Raw genomic sequence first — 20,246 nt, forward strand, 5'->3', positions numbered from 1 at the left:
CTTTCAACAAAACACTGTTAGTGACAGATCCTTGGCTCTTGTGATGTTTTGCTAAAACTAACTAGCACAGAGAAGTGAAAGTACTCTATAATTACACAGCTACACCTATGCAAAATTATATTTGTTTTGGATATATTTGCAAATATTAACAAAACTTAATATTATAAATATGTGTGTTGATTGCTGTATGTGAACGAATTAAAACAATCTATTTCCTTATTGTACATTGGCTGATAATATTGCCCTTGAGTGGCTAAACATCAGGAAACAATAAATTCAAGCAGAACGCAACTGTGTTTCTATTATTTGTGTGCTATGCTACTGAACATATAGATCATATGGAGACTTTACAATGTTAAATCTGTCACAATATTATTTGAATAATATATGTTGTTGTTGCTGTTATTGAAATGTTGAAAGGCTTGTCCAATATATAACATTTCATTTTGACATGGAAAATATTCCTCCAGTTCCTCCCTAGTCTGTATAGGCATTAAAAAGATGTCTTCGAAACATTTTATCCATTTTTCAATCATCCATTCACCATCTGCACCCCCTCACTCTGTTATATAGGGCCAACCTCAGCGAGAAGAAAGGTACAGCTGTGACAAGTTGACTACAGTATAGAAAAAACAGAAGTTCACAACCAAGCAGAAATTGAGTCCAGGACCTTCTTTATTATTAAATAACGCCTGAAATTACACTTTCATGTGCTTTTACAAACGTAATTCATATTGTGCAATTTAAAGTGATTCTATGCATTTGAAGTTTGCAGTGGAATTCATGAAGTGAATTCATGTGCGATGCGGAATTGTACTTAGTGTGAGCACACGTGGAAAACACATCATGTGTCGAAGCCGTAGCCAGCTTTCCTTCTCAGGAGCCATGCATAAGTCTTTTGTATTTATAAATGTATGTACAGGGAAAAACAACCTAAGCCTGACTACCGAACAAAACATCCTCAAGTAAAACTGGCAGACATGAGATGAACTTCACATCACAACATCATACATATTATTACCCGCTGTAATTCTCTTTAACTTACAAATTATAGGCAGATAAACTGAACCACATATCTCAATAGTATGTTGTCTTTATTACATCAGCTTGCAATGAGTTCTACTGCAAAACTCATAAAGGTATTAAGGTTCACCTTTCTCAGCGATTTGTTAAGAGCTTCTTCTATAGCATTTATAATAATACTTACTTACTTAATTACCTGACATTGTTAAACAAATTGAATAAGACTTTACAATAGCAATGCCTGAATGGACATTTTTAGTTAAACACAGAATGGAATAGGAGATGAAAATGAACACAATGCAAGACAGGGCGTGAAGAGAAGCAGCAGGTCAGAACATGGCACAGGAGAGGAACGAAAGAGCGGAGCAAATGTGATTTAAAAAACAGCGATAGCGAGGAAGAGACTGAATAACACATTGCATGAACATTGAGGAGGCAATCCAAAGATGAGATGGAGAAATCAGGTTAAATCATGTGAGGAAATAGACAGCTGAGAGCTAGAAAGAGATGACAGATGACGGAGTCCCAGAGAAGTGCATGAGGAAGTGAGAGACAAAACGCCAGGAAAAGGAGAAAGAAGACAGCTCAGAGTTTGATACAAAAGAGCTGCAGGAGGGGTAATTCCCAAAGTAATTCAAAGTCGTACAAAGACAGACGGAAGTAGACAAAAAAAGACAGGTCAAAGACACGTTTCTCATTTGAAGAAGCTGATGACTGGCTGGAGGAAGAGTCCCAATGTTCCCAGCACACACACTGTCACAAAAACCCACAGGAAGATCCTGTCGATGACCATGGCAACGTACTTCCAGTCGTCCTCCACCTGAGGAAAGGAAGGACATTTATAAGCAGAACAAAAAAATCTATGACAAAGTCATATGTAACAGCACTGTCCTTCTGAAAATACTCCCAGCAACCTTATATTAATGGTAATTGTGAGATTTTAAGTCACTGTGTTAACACTACAGCTGTATTGCTATAAGGGATGTGTGTGGTATATGTGTGTTTGTGGGTTTCTGTGTAAAAGAGGCTGAGAGAGTCACCAGTGTTGCTGCCATGGCTACTGTCAGAGTGGTTTGTACAGCGTGCGTGTGTGTGTGTGTGTGTGTGTGTGTGTGTGTGTGTGTGTGTGTGTGTGTGTGTGTGTGTGTGTGTGTGTGTGTGTGTGTGTGTGTTTGCGTATAGCATAGCATATTCCTTGATCAGTCAGGTGTGGACAATAGGATCACGGCAGCACTGACCATAATGCCATTGTGTGCTATTCTGCATGCATCAAAGAAAGATCCCAGCTTTGCTAAGAAAAGATGGAGCCGAAGCAACAAACATATCAGGGCCAACCAGAGTTTGCTGGAGGTGTAGGCAGAGCACATCTACCACAAACAAGCAGCTTTACACTCCCTTTACAGCACAGTGTAAATCATTTTCCACACCTTTTACTAAGCTAGGCAGAATATTCACAAGCTGCAGAGATAACAGAAATACTGTATTGCTTTGTTGTAAAAAACGTTGGTCACCACCAGGCTAACTGTTTATTTTTGGGCATAAGGACCGGGCTCTGTGGTGACCCTCTAACTCTGCCATGGCCCGGAGGTTGTGTCTTTCCCTTGGTAAGCATAGCATGCATTAATCAGCCAGCTTTGTTGAAGATCTCTAAACACTGTCATTGAAAGTTGACTCCATTGTTGTTTCTGTGCAATGAATATATAAACACAAATATCTAATTTACTGAAATCATAAAGTTTGACTACACTGGCACTGCCAACTGACAGGTAATAGTACCACACAGGTACATATAAAATAGCAGTAGATATTTTTGTTTCATTTCATGGAGACATCAACGAAAGGAAGAACTCACTAAAACCTTTTTCAATTAATTTACTTTGATCAAGACATCTGATTGTTTAACAGGGACTCAGGCTTGCGTTTGTACCTCTTTGGCTTTGTTGCGAGTCCTCATGTTCTCTGCAATGTACTTCACACTCTCTATGGCTTGCTTGATCTCTGGCGACACCACAGAGAAGGCAACAACAGCGTTGACAGGTGAAGGGGCATTCAGCGGCCTCTGCACCTTGGGCAACTCTGATTCCTGGGGCCCCTGGGTTGGGGGTGCCTGTGGGGGAGGGGGAGGAGGAGGAGGTGGCACCATTGGGGGAGGAACAGGAGTTGGTACCTCCTTGCCCCTGTAGGGGCACCTCCTGTTCATATCCCGGTTCAGGTCACGGTTCATCTCACCATAGTCCACACAGTTCATGGAGCCACCAGCTGAGGTGGCCCCTCCTCCTGCCACACCATCCAGCGGTGGACAGGCTACTCCTCCAGTTATACCCCCAACACTTACACTTCCTGTGCCACTTCCTCCTCCTATGCTGTTCTTTCTCTTCTTGTTCATCCCACTGTTCCCTCCTGTTCCTCCTGTAATACTGGCAGGGGAGGGGCAGCCCTGGTCAATAGGCCGCCTCATTAGCATCACCCTGGGCAGCACCCCAAGGAACACGGACCTCACCCACTCCGGCATAGTGTGAGTCATGGGGGTACGGTAGTGGACATTCAGCACAAAGACGGTGATGACGATGCTGAGCGTGACAAATATCATGGTGAAGAGGAGGTACTCGCCGATCAGGGGGATGACGAGAGACGTTGAAGGGATGGTCTCAGTGATCACCAGCAGGAACACAGTGAGGGAGAGGAGGACGGAGATACACAGTGTGACCTTCTCGCCGCAGTCAGACGGGAGGTAGAAGACAAGCACCGTGAGGAAGGAGATGAGGAGGCAAGGGATGATGAGGTTGATGGTGTAAAAGAGAGGCAGGCGGCGGATGTAGAAGGAGTAGGTGATGTCCGGGTAGATCTCCTCGCAGCAGTTGTACTTGATGTCATGCTTGTATCCCGGTGCGTCGATGATCTCCCACTCGCCACTTTCCCAGAAGTCTTTCAGGTTCACCTGACGAAATGCAAACATGACGTGAATGGGAGACATTTGCGGAGATATCAATTTCAAACACTCTCTGTGTGTGACAATTAAAATCAAGTCAGTGTAAAGAGATAAAAGCAGTGGATGGATCAAATGTTCAAAAGTTCACACTTGTAAATTGTGACGTCTCTCGAAATGTTTTGTGACATAAAAGTGAAGCAATTTAATAGAAGTTGTTCCCATTTGTCTGAATAGATGATATGAGCACAAAAGGAGTATTTGTGTCTCAGTACCAAAAGCTTCCTGCTAATATCTCAAAGAGTTCTCACAAAAACATTAAAATATTCTGTTATTCTGTCCCTCTGACCTTTGAGCCAATGAGCACCAGGTCGATCTTGGCCTTGTCATACGTCCAGGACCCAAATTTCATGGAGCAGTTTTGGTAGTCAAAGGGGAAGTAAGTGATATCCATGGGGCAGGAGGATTTGAAAATAGCTGGAGGAACCCAGGTGATGGTACCATCAAACTTTAGCAGAGCTTTTGTCTTGTCTTCAACAAGGAAGTCGCCAACAGCACTGTGAGGGTTGGAAAGGTCAGTACGGTTAAGGATCATTACAACATTTACAACACATTAAATGGATAGCATAATTAAATTACATTAGCATGGGTGAAGAAGTGTCACTCAACACATTAGCTGGGTTGAGCATGGAGCTCTTCTTTACCATTTGTGCACTAAAACTTACTTGTTGTACAAAACAATGTCTGGTCTCCAAATTTTGTTGGAAGGAACACGTATGAACTCAATCCCATCGTACTCAATAGGGGCCCATTTCAGTTTGTAGTCATTCCAGACCTGAAACACAGACATAACTTAGTACAAATAAAGAATGATGCCTCATCAATATTGATATTCCATAAAGGATAAATGTCACTCACATGTCTCAGCCACAGATTGGTTTCCATTATCTGATTGACCTCATCCTGCCAGGACAAATGGTGAATTATTCAGCAGGAGAAAAGGACGCTTTTGTAAAACCATTTCTGTGTTTAGAGTTGTTCGTCCTCTAATCTTACCACTTTAACCAGTTGTGATATGGAGACCTCAAACTCCACTGTGACTGGATCTGATACATTCTCCACTGGTCGGATGAACTGGTTGTACCTCCTGAACAACCTCCGAAATAATCTGTCCTCCCCCTTGGATGAAAAACAGCCTAGTAAAATAAAGAGGAGGGGGGGTTAAGCATTAAATACATGTGTTCTCAAGTATTCATACATACCTTAGGTCTTTGGAGACCTGGGGCCTTATTTATAAAACTCTGCGTAGGATCCTTACTGTAAGACTTGCCCCAACTCTGACCACTTTTAAAACTAGACTGAAAACTTTTATGTTCACCATAGCTTTCTGCTAAATCTTTTAATGTCTGCACTGTTTTTAATTATTGCAAATATGTTTTTATTCTCCTTTTCTTTCTGTAATGCATTTTTAAATTTGCCTTTATTTTCTTTTAATTCTTCTATTTTTTTTTCACTTTGTTGTATGATGTGAAGCACTTTGGGCCCTAGTTTCGTAGACCAGGCGCAGTCAGCTTTCAGCGCACCTGCGCCGCGCCGACGGGGTGTGTCCGCCTGGACTTTGCAAGTTTCGTGCACCGCGCAGGCTCGCGCAGGCACACCTCCCGTCTCGCCCACCGGCGCAAGTGGGAAAGAGGGAGGAGAAGAAGGCGTGAGTGGGAGACGAGGAGGAGACGAGGCGTGGACTGGGATTAATACAGCCGATTCAGATCTTCACCAATCAAATGAGCTCCTCTCCTCACCTTTAATGCGTTAGGGGAGGTTCAGTGCAAGTTCCGTCACTTGACAACCCGATGACAGAAGCAGCGCCGCCGCTCCCACCACGCGCATCACGCGCTGTGCGCGCGTATCATAATAATAACAATGCCCATATTATAAAAAACAGGAGAGAGAGAGGGAGATGTTTTGGTCCGAGAGGCTGAGTTTCCGTTACGCGTGCCATCCGCCTTTGATCTGACATCAGATGTGACGGGACAATCTATATAGATATAAATTAACGTGTTGATTCAATTAGTTGCATTAAATAGTGTTTGTTGTGATTATTTATTGCATTTAAATGTGCCTGGAACTGTGGAAACCTGCCTGTGAGGTCTCGGTGACGTGTGCGCACTGCGCGCCGTCAGCCAAACTTCCGATCCGCCAGCTGGGATTCGCATTGAATGAATGGACTTTATTTACGCCTTGCGCCTTGCGCCGAAAGTAGACCAGGTCGGAGCTGGCGAGCTTTCAGCGCAGTCTCGGCGAGGCTTTTTGCCACGAAACTTCCGCTACGCCAAGCTGAATCTGTGACGCCTCCCCCTGCTGCGCCGCCACACCCATCTTGGCGCAGGCGATCTACCAAACTGCCAAACTGACGGTGCGCAAGGCTGCGCTGGTCGAAACTTGCATTGCGCCGGCTGCGCCGCCCTGCGCTGGTCTACGAAACTAGGGCCCTTAGTCTGCCTTGTGTATGAAATGTGCTATACAAATAAAGTTGCCTTGCCTTGCCTTGTCTAAAAGTGTTATTTTCTTTGTGGTTCTTACTGATGGTCAAATGTGGGGAATTATCATATTAAAAATTGTTATATTAAAATGTAGGTGGAGCACCTTAAGACTATAAGCACATTTGACTTGACTTGAGATCACTAAAGTTTTAACATTAGTGTCTATTGGTGGTAAAGAAATCTATCAAAAATACAGATGGTTGCTCTCATATCAAGGGGTAATTTCACCAGCAAGCCTTTAAAAATGTTTCACGCTTTGAAGAGAAAGTGAGAAACAAAGAAAGCCACAGACAGCCACACAGTCAAATTAAATCCACATTGTCTCCAGAACACAGATTCAACATTTCCTCACTCTTCTCACTTTCACTTTGTAGCTACTGCACACAGACTAAGTATCACACACAGTGGTGATGGATATCCTGGGCAAATACACTTGGATGCCCTTATTCCACTGAAGATAGTGGGAACATTTAAAATATATTTTAGTTTGGTATAGATTAAATTAATCTGTGTTTAATGAATAAATGTCTCCTTGCTATGAAGGTGTTTCTAATGCCTGAGTGACAGAATGGTGTGCCTTTGACCAGTGTGTCTGAAGAAGTGTATGTACAGGCTTTATAAAGCTGAACTGAAGGTCATATTGTGGAAAACCACAACTACTCAACCACACTGGTGGTCCATAGACCCACGCTTGTCCAAGCTGTCACTGGGGACAGCACACACTCTCAGCACCAGAACAACCTCAGAAACACCACACCGGTGGTTTCCAACTCCTCAATAAAGCACGTTATCAGACAATAACATGGAAATTAACATAATCTCCCCTCCTTTATCTTCCTCTGTGTCTCCATCCCATCTTTCCTGCGTCATGTTCCTCTGTTTTGGCTTTAATTCCCTGAACATCCTCCTTTCTCGGCTACCCTTTTCTTCTGGGTAGTTGGTACGTTTATTGTTTGTCCTTCGATTTCGAACTGACTGCTTTTGTTGAAGCCAACACCAACCTCTCCCATCAAAGCTTTCAATCCAAGAAGTGACGCACACGCTATTCAGCACAGTCTCAAACCATTCGACATGCACTTACCGAGCTGCGTGAACCAAAAGGGCAAAAGGGTCAAAACCCTTACACACAAATAGACACATTCACTGAAAAGGTTTGTTCCCTTGGCAACAACTAAATAAAACATGGTTCTTTAATGGGACACTTCCTTTCTGTGCAAGTCAGTTAACTCACGGCAAACCAGAAGCTTGTAAACATGGTTCACACAACTTTGCCTTGATTTCTTTTCCTGTCAATTTAATGATCATCAACTTCAAATAATTGATAATTAATAATTGATATGCCACGTCTTTAAACTGAACCTCATACAAGGAGGAACAATAATATTGTGTAGGTTACGTATGTACAGAATTCCTAGATTTGTTTGCTTTTGAGATCTGGCAAAAAAAATATGACGTAATGCTTTACAGGCTACTAAACTCTGTGACTTAAGCTAGTATGGCTGGACGTTATTAGTAATGCAATAAGACACTATATTCTTTAACGTACCTTAAATAAAAATAGATTTTCAGTGGGATTGTACTTTCACAAAACATATTTTTGGAGAACCTACATGCTGAAACAAATATTTCATATTCAGTGTCTGTACAGTAAAGTCTATCTATTTATTGCCATTGGGAGTACATAGAGATTAATATCTAGACATCTCAGCTTACAGTCTGTCTGGATTCTCATTTTGTTCATTTACTCGTGTCCACGACATCAAACATGCCAGGGCCAGGGAAATAAAAACGTAATTGAAGTATATCCCTTGTTAATTTGAGGGGCAGTCTGAATCTGATGTGTGTCTTTTTTCCATTTTACAGGTTCTAACAACGGTTTTAATTTAACCTCACGTGGAACTAACACAGCACAGAGGTACACTCAGCTTACTGAACTAAAAATTCCAAAAATCACTTAGATAATCACAACATCTGGTGTACAAAAAACAATGACCAAACAACGATTTGAAATATAAATACAAATATATTACAAAATGCTGCAGCAAAAGGGAGAATATGCAATAAAGTAATGCTTACCCTAAAAAGTTAACTAATTACAAATAAATTAGACCTTGTCAGATCTAAGTCTCTACGGGTAAGAACTGCATTATACTAAAGTGGCTTCAAAACTCTTAACAACTTTTCTGAGGTCACTGGCATAGCAGAGTTGAGTGTTGAAGCTTAATGAAAGGCTTGTCTCCTGAGACGTTGGTGTAATTTCAGCGCTTGGTACCTGCCTTGAAAAGTGCCCGCTGTTCACCCTGTTTCAGTGCACTCACAGAAAGCTGTTTAAGCCTCTAATTGGGCGAGGGAAAACCAGGATAATTATAATCAGTCAATTAATTGGACCTTTTGTTCACTGTGGCAAAAAAGAAAATTAAGCCAACATTTTTTCTCTGTTGGCAGTGTCACTCTTCTAATTCCTTTCTTTGTTTTGCCACTGAAGATGTGAGACTTTAATTTAAAGCAAGTTGATTTTAACCTTTGCCCTTTAACCACAGATAATTCTGCACACACACTGCTCGTTGTACTCAACACACTTATTGTTAAGATTGAATCTGTGTGGCACAGAGAGCATTGATGAGTTTACATGTGAAAGTAAAAGGCACTGAGTGAATTAAAGTTATAATCCAGAGCACATGTAATTCCAAACAATCCAGCTGTGTTGTTAGATTATTCTGAGTGATATTATTTTTAACATAATAGGGGTATAAAGCTTACTAGTACTGCAAAAATCACAGATTCCAGCTCTGAAACAAAAAATAAGTTGTAACTTTGCAGCCAATGCAACAAATGAAACAGTGACAGTTGAGCAAAATACAAATCCTCCTTGCAAACAATCACAGCATTACACAAGTTGTGTTTGCACTTCAGCAGAATACGAGTGCATGACAGTCAACCACACAAAACCAACAACACATCAAACACATCACAGTGCACAACCAACATCAGCGACAAAGTGAAATTCTGACCAGATGAAAAGTAGCTAAAGTTAAGGAATCACCACAGTTATTACAATTCATCCTGGGGAACATCATCGCTGTAAACATCTCACTTAAACCTACAAAACCTTGTGGTGCGGTAGAGGTAAAAGTCAAAGGATCACCAACTGCATTAGGGGACATCATCTGGGGATCATGAATATCTGTACAAAATGTCACAGCAATCCAATCAAGTTGTGGAAATATTTCAATCTTGGCCAAAGTGATGAACCAACCGACATTGCTATCCTCAGAGCCACTAGTGATGCTAGCTGCCACCCAAATGTATGTTATCTTGTATAAGTTCACTTTTCTGAAGCGTGAAAAAAAAGCAATGACACTTTGTCGTGCATTTCACCCTTTAATAACCACATTGATTTAGAATTAGCAAGCCAAACAGTGAGTCTGTCGCCGTCTCTCATGGCCACAGGGAAGCTGCAGAAAGAGCCATGGCCTGTGGGAAGCTCTTTGATCAGGCATGTGCTTAACAGAATGAGCCTGGGAGCGAGTGGTGGACACTCTGAAGGAACTAATTACTCTCCAATAATACACTGCCGACTGTGTGTGTGTGAGTGCATGGAAACGAGATACAAAGAGGTGGAGCGAAACAGCGTAGAGAGGAGATAAGAGAAAAGTGGCAGCGAGAGGAAGCAGAGAGAGAAGTTCGATGGCATGCCTCTGCTCTCCAGGGTTTTTGATGGCCTGACTGTGACATGCTGAGTGACGCACAAGAGGATCCGCCGTGATTACTGTATATGCTGTGAACATCCCATTAAGCATATTGTGCATGTTTTAACCTATGTATGTCTTCATGTGTGAGGACACATCTACGGTAACTACTGTACATAAATGTAACTGTGTGTGCTGCTTTGTGTATGCACATGTTCCTATTTATGTACAGTATGTCCACTCACCTTTGATGTGACTCACTCTGAACAGCATTTCTTTCACTGATGCATGAAATTCAATGGCTCTTTGCCTCCATGCTTTCATCTGACAAGATGTGGGAATTTTGAGGTCAGATTCTCTGCATATGTCATAAGATATTGTAAGAAAACATTTAAATAAAACAAAGGATGTCTCCAAATGTAAATGTGTTCTAATGGGACAACAGCATATTAAAGTAGCCCAACAACAACAAAAATTGAAATGCTGATAACAGGCTACACAACATCAACCAAGTAATGCCTCTATTTCATAGACATGGGGTGTTGGAAACGAAAAAAAGCAAATATATTGTGTAGTTTGATCCCGGCATAGTACCTCGCTCTTGTGTCACTGTGTGTCACACGGATAGCAAAGGGAGGTTTATCCCCTGTCAACTCAAAATCAAAAGAGATTAAGATGCCATAGCACTGAGACAGAGTCACCCCTAAATGCTCCTAAAAAAGACGTAGAAAACCCAGACGCTGCTTATGTCTGTTGAACTCAACCAGTGAATTAATCCGCAGTAGTGATGATGAGGTGAGCAGACAGACAGCCAGGCGGCCCACCGGGCAAACAGGTGGGAGGGAAAGTGAAGTAAGAGCTTCTTAAAAAGGTAAAACTCAATCCTCAGCCATTCTCCAGAAGGTGTGTGACAGATTTAACAATGTGTTGCCATGTGACCGATTATCAGCATTAACAGCTGGGATTACCATATGTTTAACTATAAAAATAGCTACAGATTCTCTCTCGTTTATAGGGGTTCATTTTTTTCAGCAGCAGCAAATCTTGTAAATATTTTGCCTTCATTTTAAACCTTTGGGAAAAAATGAATTTCCTACAATATAGGTATCAAAGCAATAGGCAATTCAGGTGCAATGAGAAGAACTACATGTAAGAAAATTTACAATATTTTGATATATATATACAAGCTATGCTGCTATAAACACTGCTGGGACAAAAGAGAAAGTAGCTCTCAGACCCATTCAGGGAAGATGAGCAGCATAATGCGTTATAATAAAATTAACCAGTGCCCGAATAGTGAAGAACTGTGAAGATTCAAGATGAGACAGAGAAATGCATCACAGATGACATTGTTGAAGTGTGGGAGAGAAGGAGGCTTTAGCTCCTGTCTGTTAATTAACCATCAAATATTAAAGTTGTTGAGCCTGGAGTTCTGTTCCAGTACCAAGACAACACACTAAGCTACTGTCAAACAAGACGATAATAAATTATGCCAAGACACCCAAGGCTGCCCCCTGTGATAGCCTGCTTAGTGTATTATCAGCAAAAACCACAACAAATGATAGGAACAACTGAGGTCAGTCAATAGAAATGTCAACAGGTAAGGAGAAGAAAAGTGGGGGTGAAATGCTCAAATATCTCCGTCCTCCATCTGGGGCATCTCAACATCATCTCCAGCTTTCTCACCCTCTCCCCCTCCAAGATGAAGCGTGACTCAGATCATCGCCAGAACTGAAGACCATGATGTCCCAGAAGAATCAGGCAGCAGGGCTGTCTGGAGGAGGATGTGTGTGAAAGAGAGCAAAAGTGTGTGCGGTGTTGGTTGGAGGGGTGTATGATGGTTTAAGCCATTCCATAAGAGGGTTGAATAAGTCCTCTGCCTCTGCCTGTGGTGGTTACACCATGTGTGCGGGAGTTGGGGGGGTTTGCAATAATCACACGACAATCGCGTTAAGAGGATCCTCAAGCCATTGCACAGTCCTTAAGCCACACGCACAGTAATACACACATACTCACTGATTGCCTGTCAGACTTTAATGCAACTATATTGCTTCTGGGAGAGAAACCAAAGAGCCGTTCTGTAGTTCCGAACTCAGATGAGTATTTAAGTCTTGCAGAGGAGCAAATATGCTCCATGATGCTTTGATGCAAGCAGTCAACTCCATACGAGCAGATAAAGGCCTCAGGGATTTAATGCATATCATTTTGAATGCTGGGGAACGATGTTTGATTTAAGTTTTGAAGACGTCTTTTGTCACTGGAGTATTTTTTTTAATTGTTAGCGCTGCATTGTACCTCCCGCTCTCTTGGGCAGAACTCGTTCAAAAGGCCACATCTGCTTTACCCTGTCAACGCGCAGCTGCAGCCTATTAGAAGGCACCGTAAAGTGAGATAAGGGGTCATGCCTGAAACATAATGCGGATGAGATGACTATAATGCAGGCATGGCTGGACAATTCTCTCGGCTATTTCTGCTGGGAGACGATGCAGGCTGTGGGGAAATATATCATGCAATTTCACTCATTTCAACCACTCAAGCCTTACGGAAATGATCCCATCCTGAACTATGTTGATGTGCAGTACAATCTATCACACAGACTATAATGTTATTTTGAATGTGTGCAACTAACAGCCCATGCTGTAAGATCTCTCTCTCCTTACCTCCAAGCTCCTCTAGTCAGATTGGACTGAAATAGCCCACTCCCATGGTCGACAGAATTAGCTTTTCCACCCAATCCTTGATGGCACAAGACAATACCTTCTGTAGCCCGCTAATCGGACCCCCACTGGGAGTGTGTGTGTGTTTCGGTGTGTGTGTTTCGGTCTTATCTGCATTCACAGCCCCTGTACTAAATCATACAAAAGCCTACGCAGTCAATGGGGGATTGAGGGAAAGACGGAGGTGGAGGACAGTCTGTAGGATAGAGCAAGGTGAGGGCAAAATCCTTTTTCTGGAGCTTTCCCTCCAAACAGTCAGGTCAGCCACCTCCAACAAGGACACCGTAGATTTCCTCTCGCTTAAGCAACGTCTAGTTCTACTGTGGAGAGGATTGACACTGTCATCCCTTCATTGCACTGCTTTCTCGATCCTTTTGAAATTTCGCCCAGTTCAATGGCGAGGCGACAAAGCAGTCGGCTGTAGCAAATCTCCCCGGCTGAAGAGAACGACAGCGAGTGGGAGAGTCCATCCCACGTGTCAGAGACACGTCCCTTCCCCTCGATTCTGAGTCTGCATCAGGTTACAGGATGTGTGAAGGCAGCGTCTCTCACGTCGACTGGAGCGTGACAACATGAAGGCACTTAGTGCTGCTCTCAAGAGGGCACACCGGGGACCACATCTGGAACATATTCACTGCTGCACTCTGGGCAAGTTAAAAACAGGTTCATGTAGCAGAGTGGTGATTACACCTAGAGCCAGAGTAATTACTCCTACCACAGTTTGTTCAGAGCACACTGTCATTTCCAGGAAAGATGTCACAAACCGGAGAAGACTTTTAGTATAAATAGCCACACATTAACTGAATAACCCAAGAAAACTACTGAAGACCGAAGGGCATCCTGGGAGCTTACCAGGTAGCATGCGTACCATTAAACCTCAGCGCCCACAGTTCAAGTCCAGCCCAAGGTGCTTTGCTGTCTCTTACTAAAAAAATAAAGATGAAGCCCAGAATTGTTGACTATTCATCGATTTGATCTAAGGAGCCTGATTCGACTGTCAATCGCAAAGTTGAATCATTGCGGTGACGGGATAATGAAATTATTCATAAATCATTCATAAATAACCTCATGGATGTATAAAAAACAAAGAATTAAACTGAATTAATTAATCAGGTATGAAAATTTAAGTGGTACACTTTAAAATAATGTATGAAATTGATTTTGATATAAATGTCAAAAGTGTAAGGACAGGCAGACACCTTGAAAAACAGATACATTTAATTGCAGTGAGCTATGATAAATCAAATGAAGTTTATTATCTTAGACAAACTAGTTTAAAAGGGTCAGGAAAGTGACAAGAAACCTGTTAATGTTTCAGTGCTTCTGTCATTTCAGTGCTTCCGGCTTTTGTGGGGAAGAATCTACACTCAAATGTCAGCAAAAGAAATTCACAGAAAAAGACTGACTGACAGGTATTAAAGCACAAAAAAGAGCAGTGAGTAGAACAAAGCTGCTGCTAAAAAATATATTGCCACTTGAAAGCAAGTTATTTTATCCTTCACACGGATAGATCCCATCGGTAAAGATGCTCTCCAAAGAGAACTGCATCTGTGTAGGCCTACTCTTTGTGGATGTGAAAGAGATGACATGCAGGATTAAAATAACTATTCGGTTACATGTGAACGCATCATTTAAGTGTTTATCTATGTTTTGTTCTTCTCTGGGTCCCCTGGGAGCCACTCAAGGACCCCACTTCAAAATCTGCTGTTTCAAAGCACACGGGAGACTGGCAACCTTACATGAACCAGAGATGGGAGAAAATATCAAACATGTGTAGAGGGGATTTTGGAAAAAGGAGATAAGAAATAAATGGATCACACAGAGAGCAAAAACGGAAATACAGCCTATAAAATACTACCTGACAGAGCGATCCAGCCGTGATTTAAAGTCACAAACCACAGACATTAAATCAAGCCACAAGGGAAATGCCCTTAAATGATTGCTGTGACAGCAGGATCTATAAGGTGCTTTTGTCCTTCAAGTGCCACTGGCAACCATGAAATGCCCTGAAGCAAGACACTGAAACCCAGCTCTATGGCATCCATCCTGTGTATAACCTTGACCTCTGACCTCTGTGGGTGGAGGTAGCCCACAGTCCTCAACATGGAGGATCAACAGTCACAGTTGTTGAGCTGCTGCTGCTGCAGGAACGTATGTCGTCCATGTGGCTCGTTTTGTGCACAGACGGCTGCTTCTCAGTGGCTCCGGGGGATGAGGTATCAGTTATAATGAGCCATGTCACGATCACAGATCATCATCCCTAAAGCACAATGAACCTAACAGTGACTAGAAGTTCCTGGGAAATATTTTAATTCACAGGCACGTGTGGTTTATTATCATATCAGGTGGACACACATAGTCTGAATGGGAAAGGATGTCTCTCCCTCCATGCGTTTAGAAGAAGCAGCCTGGTACATTAGAATGTGGGGGGGGGGGGGGGGGGGGGGCACTTGGTTTGCTGAGAGTTGTGTGCTCCCCACTAAATAATTTAAGTAGGCTATGCTGAATATTTTTGCACAAATTGTCGGTCGGTTTCAACAACACAACTTGTTTACATTTGCTTTACGCAGAAGCCCAAACGGGACGTAACTCACTTCAAAGTAATGTAATAACAAACCATTCACATGCGTTATAAAAATAACACGATTTACTCCTAAAGTAACGAGTAGACTGCTACTTTTTTTTTTCTTTTGTCGTCCCAGCATCCACTCACGGCGCGCTGTGTCTTACCTTGCGCTGCGAGGAGAACCAGCAGGAGGACGCTTGTTAGTTTCGCGGAGAAATTCATCGAGACATCGGCGCTTGACGATGCTTTTAGTCGATGAAAGAAGATGCTGATGATGATGGAAGTCTCGTCAAAATAAGCACCTTCAAACGGACGTATGTGAAGCCTTACGATTCGCGCAACATTTCCCCTTTGCGCTCCCGAGCGTGGAGAGGTTGGACTCGCGGTGCGCTCTCCCCGACAAGAACAACTTCTGCACGTCCCGCCTCCCCCCTCCCTCCCTCCGTCCCCGCGTCCCCCTCACCCACCCACTCACCCAAGGCCCAGACCTAGCGACCTGACTCACACTGACTCACAGGTGATAAGTGAAGAGTCATGAAATGGCTTTCCAATATGGCACTAGGGAGAAAAAAATAAATATATATATTTTTTTATTTTTTTATTTATAAATATTTATTTATATATTTATTTACACACACACATGTATTATGAGTTTACCAGTAATTATTCTTTTTTCATTTAAATAATTACAAATGTTTACTGTATTTTACTATTCTGATAAAATTGTAAATATTCTCGAAAAATAAATCTATCAACCTATCAAACTATCTATATCTATCTGAAAAGTTGAATTAAAATATCTCAAACCCAAAGAATTATCCTCACATCAACTCAAACAGTAGCTCTGGGGTAAGAAGCAGCTCACACGCACACACACACACACGCACACACACACACACACGCACACACACACACACACACACACACACACACACACACACACACACACACACACATACACACATATTTTCACTGCTGAGCTGTAAATGACCTATTTAGTCACTTAATTGATTTTGTGCGCATAACAATGCTCAGGCAGCTTAAAGCATTAGCTGCTCTATAATAGAGTGTTGAAGGATGCAGAGTCTGCCCAATTCAAACAATGGAAAGCAATTAATGCATGACAGCGAGGCAGAATTGCACTGTCAAGCATGCAAGTCCAGATTGATTACAACAGTATATAATCTTTAAGATAAAAAATGCAGTAGTACTGGGTATAAATATCATAGAGTGAAGTAAACTAATGCATGAATTTACTTTATCTGAAACACTATAATCTGTAGTTTCTGTCTGAGCTGTGCTTTTAATTTGGTGAGTAAAATATTGTTTAAAAACATCATAGAGATATGAATTCAAAGTCTTCTTTTTGTTAGTCAAAACTGACTTAAATCCGTTTATATAAATCAGTCAAACAAGCACAGTAGTGATGAGTTATAAGGCAGCAGATGATAAAAATGGACAGCCATAACTTTCAGTTGATTTGTTTCTTAATATTTAATGAAACTGTGTGCTGCTGTGCTTTTATGGAACAAATTCACCTTCATGGGTGCGTGTGTATACATGTTTTATTATTCTGCAGCATAAGGAGTATTTATATCTACTTTGCCGCATCACTCCTCTTAACCCACTTTCCTGGCACAATAACTAGTATGTGGAATTTAACACACACACACGTATATATGTGTGTGTGTATGGACAAGGATTGACATGCATGCACACAAGGGAGGACAGAAAGAGACAAAGAGATAAGAGAATTCTGTCATGTTTGACGTATATTATATTGGGTTTCCCCGTCCACACTGCATCAAACAAAAATCAGCTCTACAGCAGGTGTGCGAACGCCGAACGGGACCTGCGTGCTGCAACACTGCCGCTGATCGTAAATGTAAAAAAAAGCCTTGCATGTTAGCAGCCGGCAGGTCAGGAGCCAAGAGGCTGAAGATGAATGGAACTGGTCAGTCCTCAATTTTAAGCTCAATTAGTTTTGTCGTTGGGGAATTGAAGTCAGCCGAGGTTGTGGTTAAGGCTAAGAAGATGAAAACTGCAGTGATTGAATGCCTCTCATGGACCAGCAACCCCCAAACACACAACAGAGGGAGAAAAGAAAGAGAAATGCAAAGCACAGATTGCAAAGAGAGGTTTTTATTGGAACGAATGATGCAGAGAGGGGGTGACACTTAAGGCATGTGGACTATAGAGAGACATACACACCTGTGCATGACATGTTACAAATCTCCAGAATTGATGCGATACGGCGAGGGAGCGTCACCAGAAGAAGAGGAAAAGAAAACCAGGGATGTAATTGGCTGTTTCAGTATGACATAGTCAGTGGATCTATTTTGCAGATTAATCTTTTATTCAGCGAGATGCTTAGAAAAGCTGAGGAAGAGTCTCCACCCACCGGCACGGATTGGGGAGAGACGAGAGAATTTTTTATTTTTGTGACACCAGTATTACATTTTTTTTCTTTTGCATCATATTTCTTAACAGGGATAATAACAGGGAATCCCTTTCCAGTGGCACAGGGAGAGTCACTGTCCAGAAGAGGACACCAAAATAATGAATATGTGCAGGTATTTTCCCCACGGCATTGAGCTTATAAAGCTAAAAGGTCAGCCAGTGACCTTTGTTGTTTATTATCTTTTTCTGTGATTAACTGAGTTACCAAGGTGTACATTTGTTCGTTAGAATTTGCAGAAATAACCCCTTAATTTAATTTAATTAACAGTCTTGGGTCTAAAATTGACTTTAAGGGGACATTCAAAGATCCTTTTAAACACATCTCAATTGTTTAACAGCTTAAAGTATTTCAGCTTCACTCATCTGCTTCCTATTGGCAGTTATTTATTAGTGAATATTTTGGATTTAATTAGGGAAGTAAAATGGGATAATGGGTTCAATTGCTTCACAAAACTTAACAAGGCAAAAGCAAGTCTTTTATAATTTTTACACTCAGATTAAACAGCAGTTTTTAAAGAGAGTATTGTTGAATCATTTTAATGTGTCTCTCTTCTGTGTTTAATCAGTTAATATAATTAGGATAGGATACATAGAGCTACTACAACAAACATACATATATAAAACTGAATGATTACATGGAAGAAGTTGTGAGATGATATAAGACAAATAAAACACTACACTGTTTACACAAATTAAGTTATACATTCTATTTTGCTTCTTAAAATGAGCTTTGTGTATGAGTGTGTTGTGTATTTACCTAATACTTACTTAGATCCAGCAGAGAGTCAGAAGAATAAAGGGAAAGAGAAAGAACATCTGCAATGCGATGCAGGAATTAGTCGGGTTCACAGGAGAAGTCTTTTGCCCGACAGTGTCACAATCGCTTGGCTGGTGACTCCAGCTGAGGGGAAGTCACCTCGCAGCGCTCTCCAACAGAGCACGCAAACAGAGGAAAACCCTCTCTTACCATTATTCTCCTTTTTTTAATTCATCACTCTGCTCCTTTTCTCTCTGTTTCTTGTCTTTTGTCCTGTCTCTTTCCCTTTAACCATCACACTGTTAAATTGCAGCAGGCATCTGGTCAGACAGCTCAGACAAAGAAGGACCTTGAGGGCCTGATGGAGACAGCAAAGGAAAAGGGCAAGTGTGGCTGTTACAGTGTGTGTCAGGCAGGACTGTCCCGGCTCATCCACGTCAACCAGGTGAATCTATTTGGGGATTATCTCTATCACCCTAAATGTCTGTCTCTCTAAAGCACCTGACCTTGGTTTCTCTTTTTCATCATCATGTAATCATGAAATCATAAGTGAGTTTAAGCTGCCTTTCCGTATCAAGTGCATTTTAGTTATTTCCTGCTTCCAGCTCTTTACTTATCACTTACACTGATGAGATGTCTGCCCATAAACAACCTGTAGTCTCATGTTGCAGTGAGTCTGATCAATAACCTGCATTAGTATTATCAGCGTAACCCATTTAGGTACAACTGATTTTAGTATAAGATTTTTGATCATTGCCTAAAATGTAATCTCAAAGTTCCCAACTAAGGTCGGACCTCGCCATCTTTCTTTCCTTGCCCTTTAACACCATCTGAACAGTTTAGCCCCTTCTTCCTTCTGCTCCGGTTCATCAAACCCCTCCACTGTCACCCTCCGACAACCCCCTTTTGAAAAGCTCTGAGCATCCCCTTTCCAGCACGTCCTGTTCTGCCAGTCACGCTACACTCAGTGACCCCGCTCCACCCTCCAGCCTCCCCTCATCATCCCCTCACCCATCCTCTCTCTGCTCCCTCCTCTTCCTCCGCCCGAACTCCAGCAGACCCATTAACACCATGGAGAGTGTCCTTCTCATTTCCCATTCATCCACTGTCCACTATGCTCTGGACATGGTGTGGTCTGTTGCCGCCACCAGCAACTAATTAAAGTCCCTTCACTGCTTGAATCCCAGTTAAAGCCTTTTTGCCAGTAATTAAACTGCCATTTCTCTGCATCGTGTTTTTCCCACAAACCCTCCTGTTCTCTCACATATATACACACATGCAAATCCAGAGCAGCAACTTTAATAAATAAATTGTTACAATTTGTCTGCAATCATACTCACAACTCCATTCTGCTTTATCTATTTATTGTCTCTGTTCTCTGAATAACCAGCAGTGTCATTTTCAGTGCAACCCGAGGGGTCAAATTATCCGTTCCACTCATGTTTGTCCAAAGATGAAAACCGAACGATTGTCTGGGCCTCTTTTTTGCCGTCAAAGATGATCTGCTCATCATTGCTTTCAGTGATTTTTAATCAGTTTAAAATGTGTTAGGAACATTTTGTCTGACA

The 20,246-nt window shown here is 41.9% G+C and overlaps 1 protein-coding gene across 1 annotated transcript; it reads right to left on the reverse strand.

Moving 5' to 3' along the window:
• Window positions 1–669: 669 nt before the first annotated feature.
• Window positions 670–15,811, reverse strand: LOC311014135 (neuronal acetylcholine receptor subunit alpha-3-like). Its single transcript, XM_084010544.1, has 7 exons — window positions 15,626–15,811; window positions 5,006–5,145; window positions 4,868–4,912; window positions 4,675–4,784; window positions 4,299–4,506; window positions 2,951–3,961; window positions 670–1,843 (listed from the first exon to the last, which is right to left on the reverse strand). The coding sequence occupies exons 1-7, from the start codon at window positions 15,681–15,683 to the stop codon at window positions 1,718–1,720; spliced, it is 1,698 nt and encodes a 565-aa protein (XP_083866670.1). The 5' UTR covers window positions 15,684–15,811; the 3' UTR covers window positions 670–1,717.
• Between the last annotated feature and the right edge of the window lie 4,435 nt (window positions 15,812–20,246).

Source organism: Eutrigla gurnardus, assembly GCF_963514095.1.
Source record: "Eutrigla gurnardus genome assembly, chromosome: 5".
Lineage (NCBI taxonomy): Eukaryota > Metazoa > Chordata > Actinopteri > Perciformes > Triglidae > Eutrigla > Eutrigla gurnardus.